Below are 17936 nucleotides of genomic sequence, written 5' to 3'. Positions count from 1 at the left end.
AAGTGCTCAGTAGATCTTTGTTTGTATGATTGAGATTATGAGGATAGTTTTATTCCACTTTCTGACTCGAGTCTGTTTCTGAAGGATTCATTAAAAAAGACTTGAGGGAATGGTTTTAATCCATCTCTAGTCTGCCCTGTGATTTGGGGCTAATCCTCTGGGAGGTTCAAGAAAGCCCATCGAACTGATGTCTTTGCCTGCTTGTCTCAAGCCACAGCAGTGGCTCAGTTCTACAGATCACAGCAGAGACAGGACTTCTCATTAGGCTTTAAATTCCTCTAATGTCATTCTCCATCATGTATGCTCAGTGTTGTCTGGCTCTGAGAGATTGTGACCCTTGCTCAGAATCCTCAGCCCATGAAGATTTTGGAGATGTGGCAGGAGATAGAAGTGCACCTCAGGTTAGGGGAGGGTAGCCTCTATTTTAACCCATTTATTCAAATGCTGTTGCGTGACAAGCTCTCACCCCTGGGAACTGGCCTGCTGTAAGTCTGACTAGAGCCACATAATAGGGCAGTGTAGAGCTAAGCAGGCATGAAGGAGGTAGAAATAAACAAGAGGATGTTTGTCTCAGCGGGAGGAATATTTTCCTGACAGATTAGAGAGGAGTTGTGAGATACAAAGAAAACCACAGATTACCAAAATGGAACCATCAGCCACTAACTGCTGCTAGGGGCAGGACACCTCACTGAGGAGGTCTCAAATGCAGACACTGGCTTGGTTTACTCAGGATGCCTCCCTGTTAGGTTTCCTTTCTCTTAGCTCCTGCATGGAGCTGAGACATGAAACAATGTTTCTTGCAATACATCTAATGCCGGGCGGGGGATGGCGGGGCTTTGATTTACTTGACATGTACTCCATCAGTGGTAGTTTAGACTGAAAAACATGCCCAAAGACCATCTGCTTCACTCTCTAGTGGAGAATGCAGTGACCATACCCAAAAATACAATTGTGTTACTTCTGCCTCACTTTGATATTACCAATGTATCTTCACCATTTCCTAAATTGTAATTAATATGTGTGTGTGTGGGATTAAATTTATATTTCGTTGTGTATTTTTTATTGTCTTTGTATGTCTAATGCAATTCTCAACCCTCTGTTATTATACCTGTTGAGAATTAACCATTAGCTGTTGATGCTGCACCATAGTTCTGGGGTGATTCTGGGGGAAGCAGGAAGCATTTAGATAAAATGTGGGACAAGGCATGATGCAGTCTCTAAAGAGAAGCTCAGAAGCTTAGAGGAAAAGTTTCCAGACATGTTTCAAATATATTTTATTTTAAGTCCTATTACAATCTTCTTAAATAAAAATGGTATGACTTTGTGTGTGGTGGGGGGCTGTCACCATGAATCTCAAGAGTGGTAAGTGAGGACGTGACCTTTGTGTGGTACAGAATTGTTTTACATTATGATGAGGTGAGGGCAGGGACCAACTGACTTAGACTCTCTGAACCCTCCTTGCTTTGCACAAAGTGAGGATTTAGTAAATGTTTTGGATGGTTTTACGATGCAAGCAATTGCAGGCCTGGTTTCTTACAAGTACAATCTTGTACCCAAAGACATTTGCAGGTTAAGAATGCAGGACTACCAGTTTCCAGTGGTAGTTTTTAAATCCTATAGTTAAAAAAAGGTGCATACTTGTTTTCCGCGCGGAATCTCTCTGTGTTGTTGTGGGCTGACGCACACCTCTCTCTGTGAACCTGGGCTGGCTTCCTACTTTGATGCACAGAGTGCTGGGAGGGGAATGGAGCCTCAGCTTTGAGGAACCTGAGAGGGTGACTGTGTTCTAGTCCTCCAAATTTTAACCCCTCCTCCCTTGTCCTAGCCAAGCGCTGAAGACAGCAAACACCTTGCTCCTCGAGGTTGACTCTGCTTAGAGGGAGAAAGAGTATGACAGGATGGGGGCTGAGAGGTCCCTAGAGCTAAGAGTGACTTACTATGTGTCAAACAGTTGTTCAGTAGCTGAGTGTACAAGAGTTCTGTCTCAAATGTGCTCGAGTATACTTAGATGACCCTGCTATTAACTTCAGTGAATTTTCCGTGTTAAAATCATTTATGAGTTGCTGTTATTAGTGAAATTAAGAGAATCCAAAAATCTAGAAATTGTAGAAAAGGAAATAATTTGAGCAGATCATGAGGAGTAACAGCAGACGGGGTGCATTCTATATATATGGGAGAAGCACTTGAATAGTGCTTATGAGTTTTTATAGTAAAAGTACCAATACCAGCTCAAGTTTCATTAAAATTATTCAGAAGTTTGTTTGTTTGTTTTTTTAAATAATTTTTAGGTTCAAAGAATGCTAAGTCAAGACAGGGTTAGTCACATAGAGGTGAATATATAAATCAGCATACGATAAAAAGTATGGGTACGGATAAATAAAAATAGTTCTTTAAATGGCACATTAAAATATTGTTCAATGATGATGTTAAAAGAATGTGCACTTTAGGGAAAGGAACTGAGCAGTCCAACACTTTGGGTCCAGCAGTAGGGCCTTTCTGGAGAGTAATCTCACAACATGCACCAAAAATCTCAAAAATACACATGGTCTCTGGGCCAACACCCCTACTTTTACACAGCTACCTGCACTGGTTGGCACCAACACAGCTGAAAAGATTTATCCACGTGATTCTCACTTCTGGAATTATTTATAATAGCTGAAATGTGACAACAGCATAACCTTTTCATGATTATTGGGCTATATGGTTGCCCACCTATATTCTCCTCCTCTGGGGTTTATTGGGAAGTGCTTTCCCACTGACAGTGCATGCTGCTGGCAGACGGAGACCTGTATGACAGTTTGAAATGGAAAAAACAGGCATGTACCACAAATTACCATTTTTACAGGGTGTTGTATGGTTCTAAATCAATGTTTTTGGTATGAAAAATATGGATTTTGATAAAAAGTTTTTTTGGGCATATACGTCTGGGGGAGTAGAATTAGTGAGACCCATACGTCCCTCTGGACTCTGAGAGTAGGATTGGTGGCATGAAGCAAGAACAAAATCCATCGTACCTACCAAAAATTCAGACACACTCAAAAATTCAGAATGCATTCCATTAACGAATACACATGGTATCAATAAAAAATTCAAAGCAGAAAATAACTGAGTCTTGAAAGGGTTATTAAATGTCACTGGTAGAGAAATGATTTAATAAATATGCATGATGAGAAAATAGGTGGCCCTTACAAGCTGGGTGATAGACATGTATTTCATGACCTGAGAAAATGTTTGTGAGATAAACCAAAAACCAAACCAAACCTGTTGCTGTCAAGTCGATTCCAACTCATAGCAACCCTATAGGACAGAGCAGAACTACCCCATAAGGTTTACAAGGAGCGGTTGGTAGATTCGAGCTGCTGACCTTTTGGTTAGCAGCTGTAGCTCCTAACCACTGCACCACCAGGGCTCCATTCATGAGATAGTGCTAACTATAAAAGCAGTTTGCAAGAGTATTTTCAATGTGAGCTCATCTTTGCAAAAATACTCACAGATGCCTAAAAAAGATTGAAAGAATATACACTAGAATATTGATATTAGCCAATGCTTTTGTTATATTTAATTTCTTGAACTTCTCAAATATCCTTAAGTGAAAATCTATTACTTTGTAATCAGAAAAAGACCATTTAAAAAAGTTAAAAGCATTGTGTGATGCATTATTTATGCCTACTTGCAGCTAAAAACATTACGGCAAAGCTCGTCTATATAACAATCTATAATTAAAAATAATATTTGGACAGTAAAATATTTTTTCTTTTGTGATACTGTTTTTGTTTATTTGTAGCAGTCCATTCTTTCACACAATTTACTCTTTTGCTTAAACTTATATAGTAAGAAAAGGAATTTAATATCCCAAGTCGCCTTCAAATGTGGACAAAACAGCTACTGGTGCAAAGCTTCTCTCTGCTGCTTAAAGACATGTTTTCTAAAGAACACATAAGATTGTCTTTCTAGTTCTTTCATTTGATGAGCATTGGCGTCTGTCAGATGAAGAGATGCAGGTGAGCTGTCTTTGGGAGAAGGTGGCGAGTGGGGGAAAGTAAGGCTGTGATTACACTACAATATGATGACATCCCAGTGGAGAGCGGGGTGTGCTGTCATTCAGGTAAGCCTGGCCAAGCCATGTGGGGAGTCAGCACAGGTAGGAGGAACGACTGGGGCGAGGGTATGGGGAGCCTGGAATGGCTCCAGAGCTAACCTGGAAGCTGTGCTGTGAATCACCCGCTAATCTTTGTTGTTTGTTGTGCTCCCTTGAGTAGATTCTGACTCAGGGCGACCCTACATAACAGAATAGAACTGGCCCCATAGGGTTTTGGAGGCTGTAATCTTTACAGGAGATCGCCAGATTTTTCTCCCTCAGAGTTGCTGGTGGGTTCTAACTGCCAACCTTTCGATTAGCAGTTAGCTCAGCCATTGCACCACCAGGGTTCCTTCCACTAATCTTAAAAAAACAGAAGAAAACATTGCTCCTCCTCTGCATGCTGAGAGCTGGCATTTATCTAGTGGCACTTTTCCCTTGTTAATCCAATCTGCAGTATTTATTGCAGGCCCATTATGTGCAGAGAAATGTACCAATGCTACAAACATGTAAAATTGTGTGAGGATAAAATCCCAGCCCTCAGAAGCTCACAATCTAGTAACTTCAAACAGTGATAATATAAAGCATATTAACATAGGCTCCATGTATCTTTCATCCCTCTGTGTCTCCCTCAGTGCCTGACACAAAGGTGTTTAATAAATGCTTGCCAAATGACAGTGCTCCTTATTCTTTTGGTGCCATCTTATTTATTGCTTCAAAGGGAATTCATTAGTTTCTTTCTTTTATTTTTATTTTCTGGTGAAAATATACACAACAAAACATAGACTGCTTCAACAATTTTTACATATACAATTCAGTGACATTGTTAACATTCTTCAAGCTGTGCCACCTTTCTTGACAGCCTTTTCCAAACTATTTCACCATCATTAACACAAAATCACTGCCCCCTAAGCTTATTATATATCATTTATAGTCACCGTTGTCAATTTGATCACATATAGATAATTCTTTAAAAGAGTATACTTCTTTTCTAATTAGGATAAACTATTATTTGGTTCAAAGATGACTTCAGGGAATAGTTTTAGTTCAAGGTTTAAAGATTTCTTTGGGGAATAGATTCGGGGGTCATCCAGCCTCAACGGATCCAGAAAGTCTGGATTCCATGAGAATTTTAAATTGTGTTCCTCATTTTCCCCCTTTTGATCAGGATTCTTCAACAGAATCTTTGATACAGATGTTCAGTAATGTTAGCTGGACACAATCCAGTTCTTCAGGTCTCATGGCAAAGGAGGCAGTTGTTCATGGAGACAATCAGACATATATTCCATTTATTTCTTCCACCAGGGAATTCAGTAGTTTCAATGATTTTTAAATATATACTCAGAATTGTTCTGACATGAGTAATCTTTATATTAATAATTCATGATTATCTAATCTCAATTCATTAATCCAAGCATTTTAGGACAGTCACGTGCTTCCACAGATAGTCTATGTGATAAAATAACTCTAGAAATGTTAACTCATCTTGACAAACCAACCGTGATCTGTCTATTTTACTTGCATCTTACACCAAAATTAAATGGAATGTATCAGTCCCATTTCTGCACCCCAGCCAAACATACAATTCGACATCATCATTCTTAGCTACACAGAAAAAATATGGATGTACCTTTTTTACTCTCTTGAGACAACACAGATATTTAGATGTTCACATGTCATAACTGAATTCATGTGGATCTTTGAATACTTGGGCTTCAAATTCCATCTGGCTCTGTAAAATAAAAGTGCTCAAATTAGTATAGATTTGCAACAAAGGTAGGACAAAACAAAGTGTCTACATGTCTCCTTAATGTTTGTGAAGAGACATAGATAACTGAGGGAGACTGGAGCTCAAGTGCTTCTGATTTTCACTCACATAGTGCTTGGAATATATATAGTCAGGACTGACTATCTTCTGAGCACTATGTTTGGTTCTGGGACACAAAGATGAAAAAGACCATGAAGACCCAGCGTTCTGGAATCTCCAGTCTAATGAAGGAAATGGGCCAGAAGACTGGTGAGAACATTGCAGGGCAATGAGCACTTCCCTTGGATGAGCATCAGGTGAGCTCTGGGGTCACAGCCAAGCTGGGGAATGGCTGGAGCATGCTTCCTGGAGGAGAAGCCAAACTGAGAGCCAGGGTGAGAAAGGAAGTGGTCCAGAAAGACAAAAACTCAAGAGTGTCCATAAGATTCATTAACAAGGTAGACGAGAAGAAGCTGAATGATATGGTAGGCTGTAAACCTAGACAATTCTTTTAAGAAACTTGACTGTGAAAGGAAGTCAGTAGGCAGGAAATAGGAGGAGGTATGGAATTAAGGTTAATGTCTCTCTTTCTTATCTTTCCTCCTTCTTTCTTTCTTACAAGGTGGGACAGGTTTGAATCTGCTTAAGTTCTGATGGAAAGGTGTCAGCAGACAGGCGAGAGGTTGAAGATAGAAGGTAAAAAGTGAAAGTAAATGATAAAGTAGTTCCTGAGGAATTGGAAGGAGATAGATCCAGAACTCTCCACCAGTTACTTCTTAAATTCACTCATTCAATTCATTCAACATTTATTAGGCACCTGCCATGTGATAGGCACAGTATATGGGGAAATGACCATGAACAAAGACAGAGTTCCTCAGGGTACATACATCTGAGTGGTGAGACACAATGAGCAAATGAGTAAATTATCATTCTGGGTAATGATAAATGCTGTGAATAAAATAAAGCAGGGTTAGGAAACGGAGAATGAGGGATAAAGTCAGGATGACACAGTGAAGGGAAAGACTGAGGCTTGAGAAGGCCTGGGGAGAGAGCATTAAAGGCAGAGGCACTGAGGGGCAACGGGCTTGGTGGTTGGAGAACACCACGGGTAGGCAGGTGAAGCTCCAGTGGCAAGAGAGAATGGGAGGCAGAGAAGAGGAGGCTGGGAAGAGAGGAATAGCTGATGCACGGACTTTAGAATCCCACTGGAGAGCTCCAAGCAAAGGAGGGCCATGCTAGGACTTGGGTTTTCAAAACGTACTAGACATTGTGGAGAATATCCAGGAGCGGAGATGACAGTGGAAGTAAGAAAGCTACTGATCTAGGCTAGTGAAAGGTGACAGTGGCCAACAGAGGTGTGAAGAAGAGCCACGTTCAGGACCTGTTTTAAAGGAGAAGCTAGCAGCACTGCCAGAGAAAAATTTAGTAGAACTCCTTGGTTTCTGACTGAACAACAGGGTGTATGGGGTGCCATTTATAGAGGGAGAGAAGGCACAAGAATGGGTAGACTTGGAGAAAACCAAGGGTTTGTTCAAGAAATCTGGGTGGACATTCTGAGTAGCAGCTGGGGGCATAGTCTAAAACCAAAACCAAATTCACTGCTGTCAAGTTGATTCCGACTCCTAGCGACCCTATAGGACAGAGCAGAACTGTAATCTTTACAGAAACAGGCTGCATCTTTCTCACAGCTGAGCACTTAACCACTGCGGTAATATTTACATACCACATCACTGCTTAAAATATTTCAGTGAATCCTCATCACCTTCAAGACAAAATCCAGGTTCCAAGCTCCACAGGACTTGGTCCTTCTATGCATGTCCAGCCTTATCACCAATTGCATCCCATACGGAGTGCTCTTCTAATACAGATTCATTGGCACATATTAAACCTCATTGTTTCTTGCATGTATAAATAAGTTAATGAATAATAACAAAAAAAGCAATGGGCTACACTAGTACTATGAAAAGAACAGGTACGTTCCTCATCAATAGGCTTTCCATATTTAGAAGCGATTCTCTGTGGATGAACTTTATTCATCTTATCCCCCACTCACCAGCCAAGAAGTCCTGGGTTGTTTGTCCTAGTTTATGTTTTGGTCATGTTTCAGTGAAAGTACTATTGTTACCTTTGGATCAGGTAAACATGGTCCAAAAGCTTCCAGCAGAAGAGTCTCTTCTCTCACAGCTTGTTCATAGTCTGCAAAAGACAGCTTCCCATCATGGTCATGGTCCTGGAGAGGGGCAAGCCATATGCTAGTTAACATGTTAAAAAATACTTATCCTCAAGCATAAACTATCTTTTCAAAGTAAAGTGTTAATAGAAGAAAGAAGATAGGAAAATAAGAGATTCAACAGTGAAATTGAAAGAACTTTTAATATTGTAATAAAAGAACACTATTCAAGTGTTTAATTTCACCAAGCAGGAATACGATGATTGCCACATTTTAATTATTTCCATCCCATATCTGACCTGTCAATTTTGATATAAACCCTAATTTATCCATATTTACCATTTTCTTAAGTGTTATTTCAACCAAATCCTTAATTCCCTCATCAGGATCTTCTTCAGATGGCTGTTTGAGTAGGCTATTCTTCAACATGTGAAACATTTCCTCCTTTGAAATGAATCCATCACCATTCAAATCAAACACTTCAAAGCAATCTTTTCAAAAAATAACAAATTATAAATTTGATACTACCACCAACGTAACATTTGCTCCGATAAAGTTTTCAAGGCCAAGGTCTATGTTGTTGAAGCTTTTCTCAACCCCATGAACTTAGTGCAATCTGACTTCCATACTAAGGGCTTCAGATATGCTAGTGGAATATATTCAACAACCTTTGGAATATTCCTTACACTTGGCTATGAAAAAGCATGCCAATGAACAATTATGTGGACATTTCCATCTTGAAACTCTAGGGAAATCAACTGGAATGGGACTCTTAAACAGAATCACTCCGAATTAATAATTAATTAAGAATCTGAGCACTTGAATCAATGTTCCCTGGTTTTAGGGTCACAATTCAAGTAAAGAAATATGTAAAATGCTTAATACTTAAAAACATTTTTACATAGTTAGCAAGTATAGTATATGCCTATGCAGTCTTGCTTGCTTGGAATGAATTACTCCTCAGAATCTCTTGATCTTCCTTTTTACTAATTTTTTTACTCATCCCTTAACATTGACTTGAACTCACTCCATACAAGAGGTAACGGGCATTAAAACAAACAAACCTGCCCACCTCACTGGCTGATTTAAAAATCTTGAGATATGTTACCCATGATGTGCAAACAAAATCATTCGCCTAAAGTGGAATAACCTGAAATCTTACATTTCATTTTTTCTTCCAAAGACCCTCGAAGAAACAGTGATAATCCACTAATCCACTCTGCTACGTTGACACAGCCGTCGTTATCTTTATCAAAACCTCGGAACACTAATGAGAGAGAGGTGTGGTGTCACACTTGTGATGCTTTTTCACTCTCGGGAATGGACCTACACTGGTACTTCTCTCTTAAAAATCTGGAGAACTTTGGGATCACACGGTCCAAGGTCCTCATCTGACAAAGGAGGAAACTAAGGCATCATGATATCAAAAAACTCTTTTATTTAAACTTTCGCATTTTATCTTCCTATTTTGTGGTAATAAAGAAAATCTTGAATGTTCAAATATATTAGTAATTAACTAAAATATCTACATAAATTAATAGTAACATTAATTAATATAAAATATATACTTTTTATTTTGGTACTTAAGAAAAATAATATTACTTAACAGATGGACTATATTTTAATTTATACTGAAATGCCTTCTATGATGTAAAGAAATCTGAATGTCCTTTAAAAACCATTCCAATTACTTATTATGTTACTAAGTAGAAATATAAGTTTTCGATTTCCTTATATAAAGTATGGGAAACCTAGTTATTCAACCTGACATTGCCCTCTTCTTAAATATATACACTAGAGTGGATCTTCACTCCCTATGATCTACACAAAATTAAATTTTTATATTCAAGTGAAATTGGAAGTGTAGAGCATTACTGTTCCAACCAAGAATATGTCCCAACCCCAACATCTTTTGATTCTTTCGTGTCTTCTCACCTCTGTCCATAATCATGTCATCTGTCATTCCAAATGTCATATGCAAGATGTTCCGGAAGGCATTCCGATCCAGTCCAGTGACCGCACCGGGCCGCTCTGCTACATCTCCCACCAACGTGTAAAAGAGACTGACTAGGCAGTTCACTTCATATGTATTAACTGTGGAAGAACAGAACTGAGATACAACAAAAATGCATCTTTTCATTAAGTTCTAACTTGCATTCAGGATTAATGAGGTTATAGGCAAACAACATCAAACACATCAAATATGGAGTCGTCATCAGAAGACTCTCCTCTTTTGAGGTTTATGACTCTTAAGTTAATACAGGATGGCCAATGCACTAAAATAAAAGGAATAACATTACCTCCTAACAGAGGCTGAATATTAAACAGATGTAAGTTCAGTCATGTTTAGGAAAAAAGAAAATAATATTAGCCAAGCATCATGGATTGAACTGTGTCCCCCAAAAATGTCTGTCGGCTTGACTAGGTCATGATTCCCAGTATTGTATGATTGTGTAATCTGATGTGATTTCCTTACATGTTGTAAACTCTATCACTATGATGAGGTTATATGTGATCTCCTTATGTGTTCTGAACTCTATCACTATGATGAGGTTATATGTGATCTCCTTATGTGTTGTAAATTCTATCACTATGATGAGGTTATACTGATGAGGTCTACAAGATTGGATAGTGTCTTAATCCAATCTCTTTTGAGATATAAAAGAGAGAAGCGAGCAGAGACACAGAGGAACCTCATACCACCAAGAAAGCAGTGCTGCGAGCAGAGCATGTCCTTTGGACCTGAGGTTCCTGTGCTGAGATGCTCCCAGACCAAGGGAAGACTGATGCATCACAAGGACCTTCCAGACCAAGGGAAGACTGATGACACAAACCTTCCTCCAGAGCCGACAGAGAAAGCATTCCCTTGGAGCTGACGCCCTGAATTTGGACTTGTTGCCTACTGGACTTAGAGAATAAATTTCTCTTTGTAAAACCATCCATTTGTGGTATTTCTGTTACAGCAGCACTAGATGACTAAGACACCAAGTTACCTAAATAAATGATTGTGGGAGCAGATCTTAAACTTTACAAGGTGGGAAAATGTATGTTTCAAAATAAGACAGAGTTCTTTTAAGAATGGTAGTGTTCCTTTTCAGCATTTTGATTATAGGCATTAATGAGATTTACAACTTAACTACTTGCTAAACTCCTTTTCTCTGCAAATGGATACCAGGCTCCTGAAAACCAGGTAACAATTTTCATTTCAATTTAAACCAAAAACCCGTTGCAGTACAATCAATTCCAACTCGTAGCAACCCTATAGGACAGAATAGAACTGTTCCATAGGGTTTTGGTGCAGTGGTTAAAGTGCTCTGCTGCTAACCAAAAGGTTGGTGGTTTGAACCCACCAGATGCTCCTCAGGAGAAAGATGTGGCAGTCTGCTTCTGGAAAGATTAAAAACCAAAGAAGGAGTTCCATTCCTAAGCCTGTCTTTATGTCAGATTTGCAAGTAAGTACGAACAGTTAGGTACCATTTTTATCTAATGCCAGTCAAATGTTTGTCTTAGTATACAGTGTACCTTTCTATGCATTAAAAAAAAATCAAGAAACATCTTTAAAATAATAATACAGTAATAATAATGTGTTGATGCCCATCGCAAATTAGCATTTGTTTGTTATTAAGAACCATTGCATGTACCTTGAATTTTTAATATAATAGACTTAGGGGGGTTGGTTCGAAACTACAGGCTGTATGTAGATTCATAACCCTAGGATTGCCTATGTATTCTAGAATCCTGTTGTAGATCATTTGAAAATTAACATGCAATTGGAGGAAGGAAATTTTAATTTAAAGCATCTATATAACACACACATATTTCCCCAGACACATAATTGTTTAAAGGGTGGTGCTCCAATGCCCATTTGAGGTCCCTAGGAGGAAAGTTTATTGCCTGACAGTAAGAATATAAAAGTGAGTCGAAATATGAAGTATAGGCAGAAGATGAGGAAGGTTCTATTTCAAAACTAGATAAAATTACAGTTGAGTGTTTTCAAAAAGCAAGGGTGGGCCCTGTGTGCACCTTAAAGAGCATTAGCATATAGGGATTGAGTAGCACCACCTTATCACACAGGCACTGCTCTGGGCCAAGCTTGAGTGTTACTTCTGGTTTTGGATCCTGCAATTTAAGAGAAGCGTTGAAAACTTTGGTGGGGAGAAAACCTAAAAGATTTGGCATATAAACTGATTAAGTAACAGGAAAAACATAAATATGAATGATTACGATTTAAAAAGAGCTGTTAATGGTTAGGAAAGAAAAGCCTGTATGCAGAATGATGTACTAACTCTGTGAAATGCTAACAGAGAATTTTCCCACCTCAACTGAAATATGAATGAAAGAAAAGTAGCTTAATTTATTACCTGAATGATCAGAAGGTTATCCATAAGAAAACTCTTTCTTGCTGATATTCTAGAATACAATACAAACTCTAGAATACAATACTAAATGAATTAAGGGGAATTCAGTAACGGATTTTCATCTTTTTGGAATAGTGTAAATGTGTCTTGCAGACCATGTTTGTAGAATGGTGGACTAACAAGACAATCACTTTAGATCTTTTCTTCTTCTCTGATTATACAAAATTTATCCACTTCATCCGGTGACATTATCACCTGACAACTAAAAGTAAATTTGAACTTAGGGGGAAGGTCCCCTATTTATAAAAATTTGAAATTATTATATTGTCCATGATTTGTAACTATCTCTATGGAATTTAACTGGTAATCATCAAAGTTTGTGAATCTCACTTAAAAAAATTATTTAAGGACAGAAATTGAGAAAGTTGACTGTTTTTCCTCTCATGTTTTCACTTACCTTCTAAAATATATACTCACCTTGTTTGCAGAATGGCTGTTTGCAATATATTGTAAACTTACTGAGCAGGAGCTAAATCAGATTCAGTGTTTTATACAGTAGTTACTGCATTGTTTATGATTATTTATTCGAAACGCTTACTAGACATTTTAAGAATATCTGGTCTTTTCCCCGAAATGAAAGCGTTTTAAGGAAAATAACAACAGAATAGAACAACAACAAAAAATCTTCATCAGATTATAATAATCACAATAATGCCTTAAGTTACAGGATGCCTTTTTTCTAAGAAGTTTAAAATGCTTATACACATCCTTTTATTTACAATACTACCCCACTAAGAGTAATCACACTCATTACATCAGATACGATGATTAGAAGGCACTGGATCCTGTAATCTCTAGAACTACACTAAAACTTGGGATCGTGGCTACTCCTGTTTCCCCAAGTGGCTAGTAGTTTTACAATAAGCACATAATTTAGAAGCTTGCTCACCAGACAACATATTCCTCATCTGAGCCATATTCATGGTTTCCATGTCCCCCAAAAGTTTTACTTTTCAGTCTGAGTATAATCCTGAAGTATCCTATGAAGTTCTAGGACCTCCTTTTAAGACATGCGATTAGGTAGATATCTTTAATTAGCACTTTTGTCACCTGCAAGCCTCCTTTACCTTTCAACCCCACCAGCAACTGGAAAATGGAAGTGGAGTTGGGAACAGATTCATTACCATGCATTTAGCTTTGTTGATCTCTTTGGTTTCCAAACATCTTCTTGCTATGAGGTAGTTTTCTGTGCCACTTTAACTCTTCTTTCCTAAAAATGGTCAGACATTGATAGCCACTTTCTCTGTGGTTCCTTTGCTAAGCTTCCAGGACTTGGATTCTGCAGGTTTATTTCCTCTAAAAAGAGCTAGAAAGTAGGGGGAGGTACACAGAGCAGGTTGGTTGTGATACTGTTCTTAAGTCTGGTGGTCTTTTGTACTTATTTTACACCTCTGTCTGAGACTAAAACCACACGTGTCTCCTGGGCATATAAATCACTTTTCTAGAAGGTAAAAATAATTGGGTTTGAGAAGAAAGGAGGTGCAAGCGTGGGAAGATAGTGCTCGATGTCTGAATACTGGCCCTTACAGATCCTGGGCGTGGGTGCCTGTCCCAAAGGACTACAACCCCAGGACTCCCTGCCAGACTTCTCATTGGGGGTGGGGTGCAGAAAGACAGCAGCGAGATGGGGCTACACGGTCACACAGACTCTGGAGGCGGAAAGCAGCGGGCATTAGCACCGGGTCGGACCCGGTCCAGGAGCCTTATCTGTCCAGCTCTTGCTTCTTACTTACAATGTCTGCAATTTTTAGTTAAGGTGTCCGTTAACTTCTGCAGTTTCTTGCGGTTCATGCTGGGCGTTCAGGGAATCTGGCCTTGGTCGGTGTCTAGGAGGGCGCCGCTGGGACCCTCTGGAGTCCTGGGGCTGGGGCAGCCTGGCTGGCCCCGGCGGCAGAGCGCGTGCACGGCCCTAACACACAGTATGGCGATGGCAAAGGCTAGGCGGGCCACCTATTGGCTGCGGCCTGGGGAGCGCAGGGCGGCGCCAGGCCCCAACACACAATGTAGCCCTGGCAACAGCCCGGCCTGCAGCCGATTGGCTCCCAAGCTAGGGCGCCTGGGCGATCGCGCGTCTGGCTTGAGAAGCCCAGCCAGGAGCGCTGCGGAGTGTGTTTTGCTTGCTGAAGGTGACGTTCTAATTTTCAGTTGTAAATTTTCAAGTTTAAAAACATACAATGCACGCTGTATGGGGGATGTTTTGGTTGGTGAAAGTTACACCTTGAGCTGAGGCTTAAGATCGCCTAGGAGACCGGGGAGAACATGGAGGGGCTTAGAGAAATGGCAATTGCGCTCACAGACCATGCATGTCTTGCAGGACCTGAAGAGTGGGCTCCTTGGGCTGAGCCACCCTTTCGATTGGATTGTCAGCCTTTTTGCTCCGAAGCCAGCAGGGAGTTGTTGGTCATGTGACTGGGAGCAAGAGGAAAACTGGAATTTTTTTCCAGTTCATCCCTGGGTTGCAGGATACCGCAAGTGGAAAACCACTGGCAATTTTTAAACTAAAGAGGCGGCCTCCGCGGTAGAGATAGGCTGACAACTACAACTTGGGTGTGGGGTACCGTCAGACTTACCTTTCTGGAAAATAGCCCAGGAGAATTGATCACTTCCTTATCTGAAAGATTTTGACTGCAAACAAAGGACATCTTTTGTGTGGGAGGACTTTCTGCTCTTTTTCACCACAGATCGGACACCCTCTTTGAATTAACACTGCAGTATAATGGGCTGGGTCCGCCGGGAGCTCAAAACCTGCAGTATTCTCCAGCGCTCATTTGCTTGACTTCAGAGGGGAAAGTGGCCTTTGGAATACAAACTGTTTTACAGTACACATACTGTCGTCTTTAGACTGAAAGCAGAAAAATGCTGCCAACCATGTGTAACAATCCAAAATAAAATAGTTCCAGTCCGGAGGTCAGGTTTTCCTTTCCTGTTTCATGTGTTTGTCTGGTGAAGGATTGGGATGCTGTTTGAAACAAGAGCAGATGATGCTTGGCAAAAATAAGCCAAAAGCCAAACCCGTTGCAGTCGGTTCCAACTCATAGCAACCCTGCAGGGCAGAGTAGAACTGCCCCATAGAGTTTCCAAGGAGTGATTGGTGAAGACAGAAACTGTATTATTGTAAAACTAATTTAACCATATGAAATGATAACAATGGTGAGTATGAGTTTCCAACAGTACTCTGGTTAAATAGGGTTCCTCTGTGCAACCTTGTCTAACAGCTGTGAAATTACTAATGAGATTGTAGAGAACAGATGGAAAGGACTGGGCATATGTTAATTACACTCACCCATGAAACTCTAGTGGCTTTTGTTAGATTCTAGAGTTGTAGCAAATATTTAACTCATGAAGCCTGATACAGTGCTCATTTCAAAAGACAGGAGCTGAAAGAGTGGTTGTTTGGAGCTCATAAGAGAATGTCTTATGGAGAAGAGCAGGCCTCTGCTGGCCATGAGCATGCTGATGGGGCGTGTACAGGCATCTCAACAAACATCACAGGGAGAGCTTGCTGGGGAGCAGCTACTGGGTGAGAAATCAGTTCTTATTTTACAAGCTGCAAGCCAAGGGCTCACCTGCCATGTTTCCTTTCAAGTGGAAAAAGTGATGTAGGAGGAATAGCACAGACTGCTGAGGTTAAAATGTTCAAATCTGTTATACCAGGCAAAAAAAAACCCAAAAAACAAACTTAACCTGTTGAGAAACTTTTGTGAGCCTTCACCTCCTCCAAAGTTCTTTCTTGCATAGTATTCTTTTAGCACACATCTCCAAAAGCTTTGTTGTATGAAGCTGACTATGAAGCCTTGCAAATCTTTCTCAGAAAAACCTCAGGGTTCACTGGTAGCATGCTTTGTCAGCATATTGGTAAAGTGCAGAGTCTTATTATATTCCCATGAAGTTTTTGAAACTGATATTTTTAGACTTTAGAAACAAGTTGTATGTATGATAAGTACCTGGGTGGCACAGTTTGCACTTGACTACTAACCCAAAGGTTGGTAGTTTGAAGCCAGCCAGTGGCACCAAGGAAGAAAGACCTGGCAATCTTCTTTTGTAAAGATTACATCTGAGAAAACGCTATGCAGCAGTTTTGTTCTGTAGCACATGCGGTAACCATGAATTGGGATTGACTCAATGTCAATGAGTTTGGTTTGGTTTGGTATGTCTGCTAGAAACAGTCAGCTAATAACATTTTAAGACAAATTGAAATTTCTGTTTGTAGCTTTCAGTTGCTTGTACTGAGTGAAAAATAATTGCTTTTTCCAATTGCTTTTCCCCAAGCATTTCTCAAAGTAAGGCAATTAAACCTGAACAGTGACCTCATATCAAATTCATCAATAATGGAATAATAAAACATTCTGTTTAATTTTTTGTGCCTAAGTTTTGCTGTGCCTAAATTGATCATCTAACTTTCCAAAATTCAAGCAACATCAAGATGGATTCTTTTGTAGATACAATTTTTTTTTTAAAGATACATTAAAGTAACTGTTAATGCAATAAATGTTTCCTTTAACTTTATGGGCAAAACAATCTTCCCTTTGACTTACAGTTAATTGGAATTTTGCCATGATAAATAGCTTGGGCCTTGATTTGAAGAAAGTGTTTTACTTAATGTGGACCCTATTATGGAGAAGGTATTTGGAAGCCGTTTAGGAAATGACATCATAGAATTGATCTCCAAGTATGTTACAAATCTTTTATGAAATAGTTTTAATAAAAGTAAAGTAGAAAGACTAGTCACCTACATAATTTAAATTTAATGTTACTAATTTTATTTTGTAGAGACAGTGATGAGAACAGGTAATTTAACCCTCTGGTTTGGTGACTGAACAATACTCCTCTATCTTTGCCACTTTCCCCTTTGCTCGTAACTGTAGTCCCATGAGCTTGCTTTCAGTGCTTCAAACCCACCAAATGCTCTCTCACCTCAGAACTTTTGCATATTCTCCACCCCTACCCCCATGACAACCCTTCAAAGAGCTCTGTTTTGACTACCCTGTGTGGAATGAAAGGAGCCCTGGTGGCACAGTGGTTAAAGCTGCTCAGCTGCTAACCAAAAGGTCGGCGGTTCGAACTCACCAGCCCTTCCAAGGGAGAAAGATGTGGCAGTCTGCTTCCATAAAGATTTACAGCCTTGAAAACCCTGTGGGGCAGTTCTACTCTGTCCTATAGGGCCACCATGAGTCCTGGGCTTTTGGTTTTATGTAGAGTGAATCCCTCCCTGGGCCATCATCTCCCTCAGGACTGTTTCCTTTCTTGCACTTATCAGAGTTGTAAAGCTTTCTTTTCTTTTTATCTCTCCTTCCCATTAGACTGTGAACTACATGATCTCTCTCTCTTTTTCTATTTTTATGTCTATTTTCATCTTTATATGTATCTATCATCTATCTATCTATAGCTCTGAAGTTTAAAAACACAGTCTATGTTCTGTTACTATTATTAATGGAGCCTGGTGGGAAAATTTGCCAGATTGAGGAATAAACTGCTAGGTTTCCTCACAATATCTCCATTGTCAAGAACTATGTTAGGATGGCC

General features: G+C 39.7%; 1 protein-coding gene across 1 annotated transcript; it reads right to left on the bottom strand.

The window, feature by feature from the left end:
- Nucleotides 1-5032: 5032 nt before the first annotated feature.
- Nucleotides 5033-14278, bottom strand: CLXN (calaxin). Its single transcript, XM_023730640.1, has 6 exons — nucleotides 14147-14278; nucleotides 9931-10089; nucleotides 9158-9262; nucleotides 8335-8486; nucleotides 7951-8055; nucleotides 5033-5810 (listed from the first exon to the last, which is right to left on the bottom strand). The coding sequence occupies exons 1-6, from the start codon at nucleotides 14202-14204 to the stop codon at nucleotides 5748-5750; spliced, it is 642 nt and encodes a 213-aa protein (XP_023586408.1). The 5' UTR covers nucleotides 14205-14278; the 3' UTR covers nucleotides 5033-5747.
- Between the last annotated feature and the right edge of the window lie 3658 nt (nucleotides 14279-17936).

Source organism: Trichechus manatus, unplaced genomic scaffold, assembly GCF_000243295.1.
Source record: "Trichechus manatus latirostris isolate Lorelei unplaced genomic scaffold, TriManLat1.0 scaffold00038, whole genome shotgun sequence".
In the NCBI taxonomy this organism is placed as follows: domain Eukaryota; kingdom Metazoa; phylum Chordata; class Mammalia; order Sirenia; family Trichechidae; genus Trichechus; species Trichechus manatus.
This window is presented reverse-complemented; position numbering and strand designations above follow the sequence as displayed.

What these genes read in the sequence shown, in the direction of transcription:
- CLXN (XM_023730640.1), bottom strand. Translation starts at nt 14,204, where the DNA reads ATGAACCGCAAGAAACTGCAGAAGTTAACGGACACCTTAACTAAAAAT. An exon ending in TTTGGAAGAAAAAATGAAAT is followed by an intron (nt 8,487 to 9,157) that starts GTAAGATTTCAG and finishes TTTTTTGAAAAG; the next exon opens with ATTGCTTTGAAGTGTTTGAT. An exon ending in AAATAACACTTAAGAAAATG is followed by an intron (nt 8,056 to 8,334) that starts GTAAATATGGAT and finishes GCCCCTCTCCAG; the next exon opens with GACCATGACCATGATGGGAA.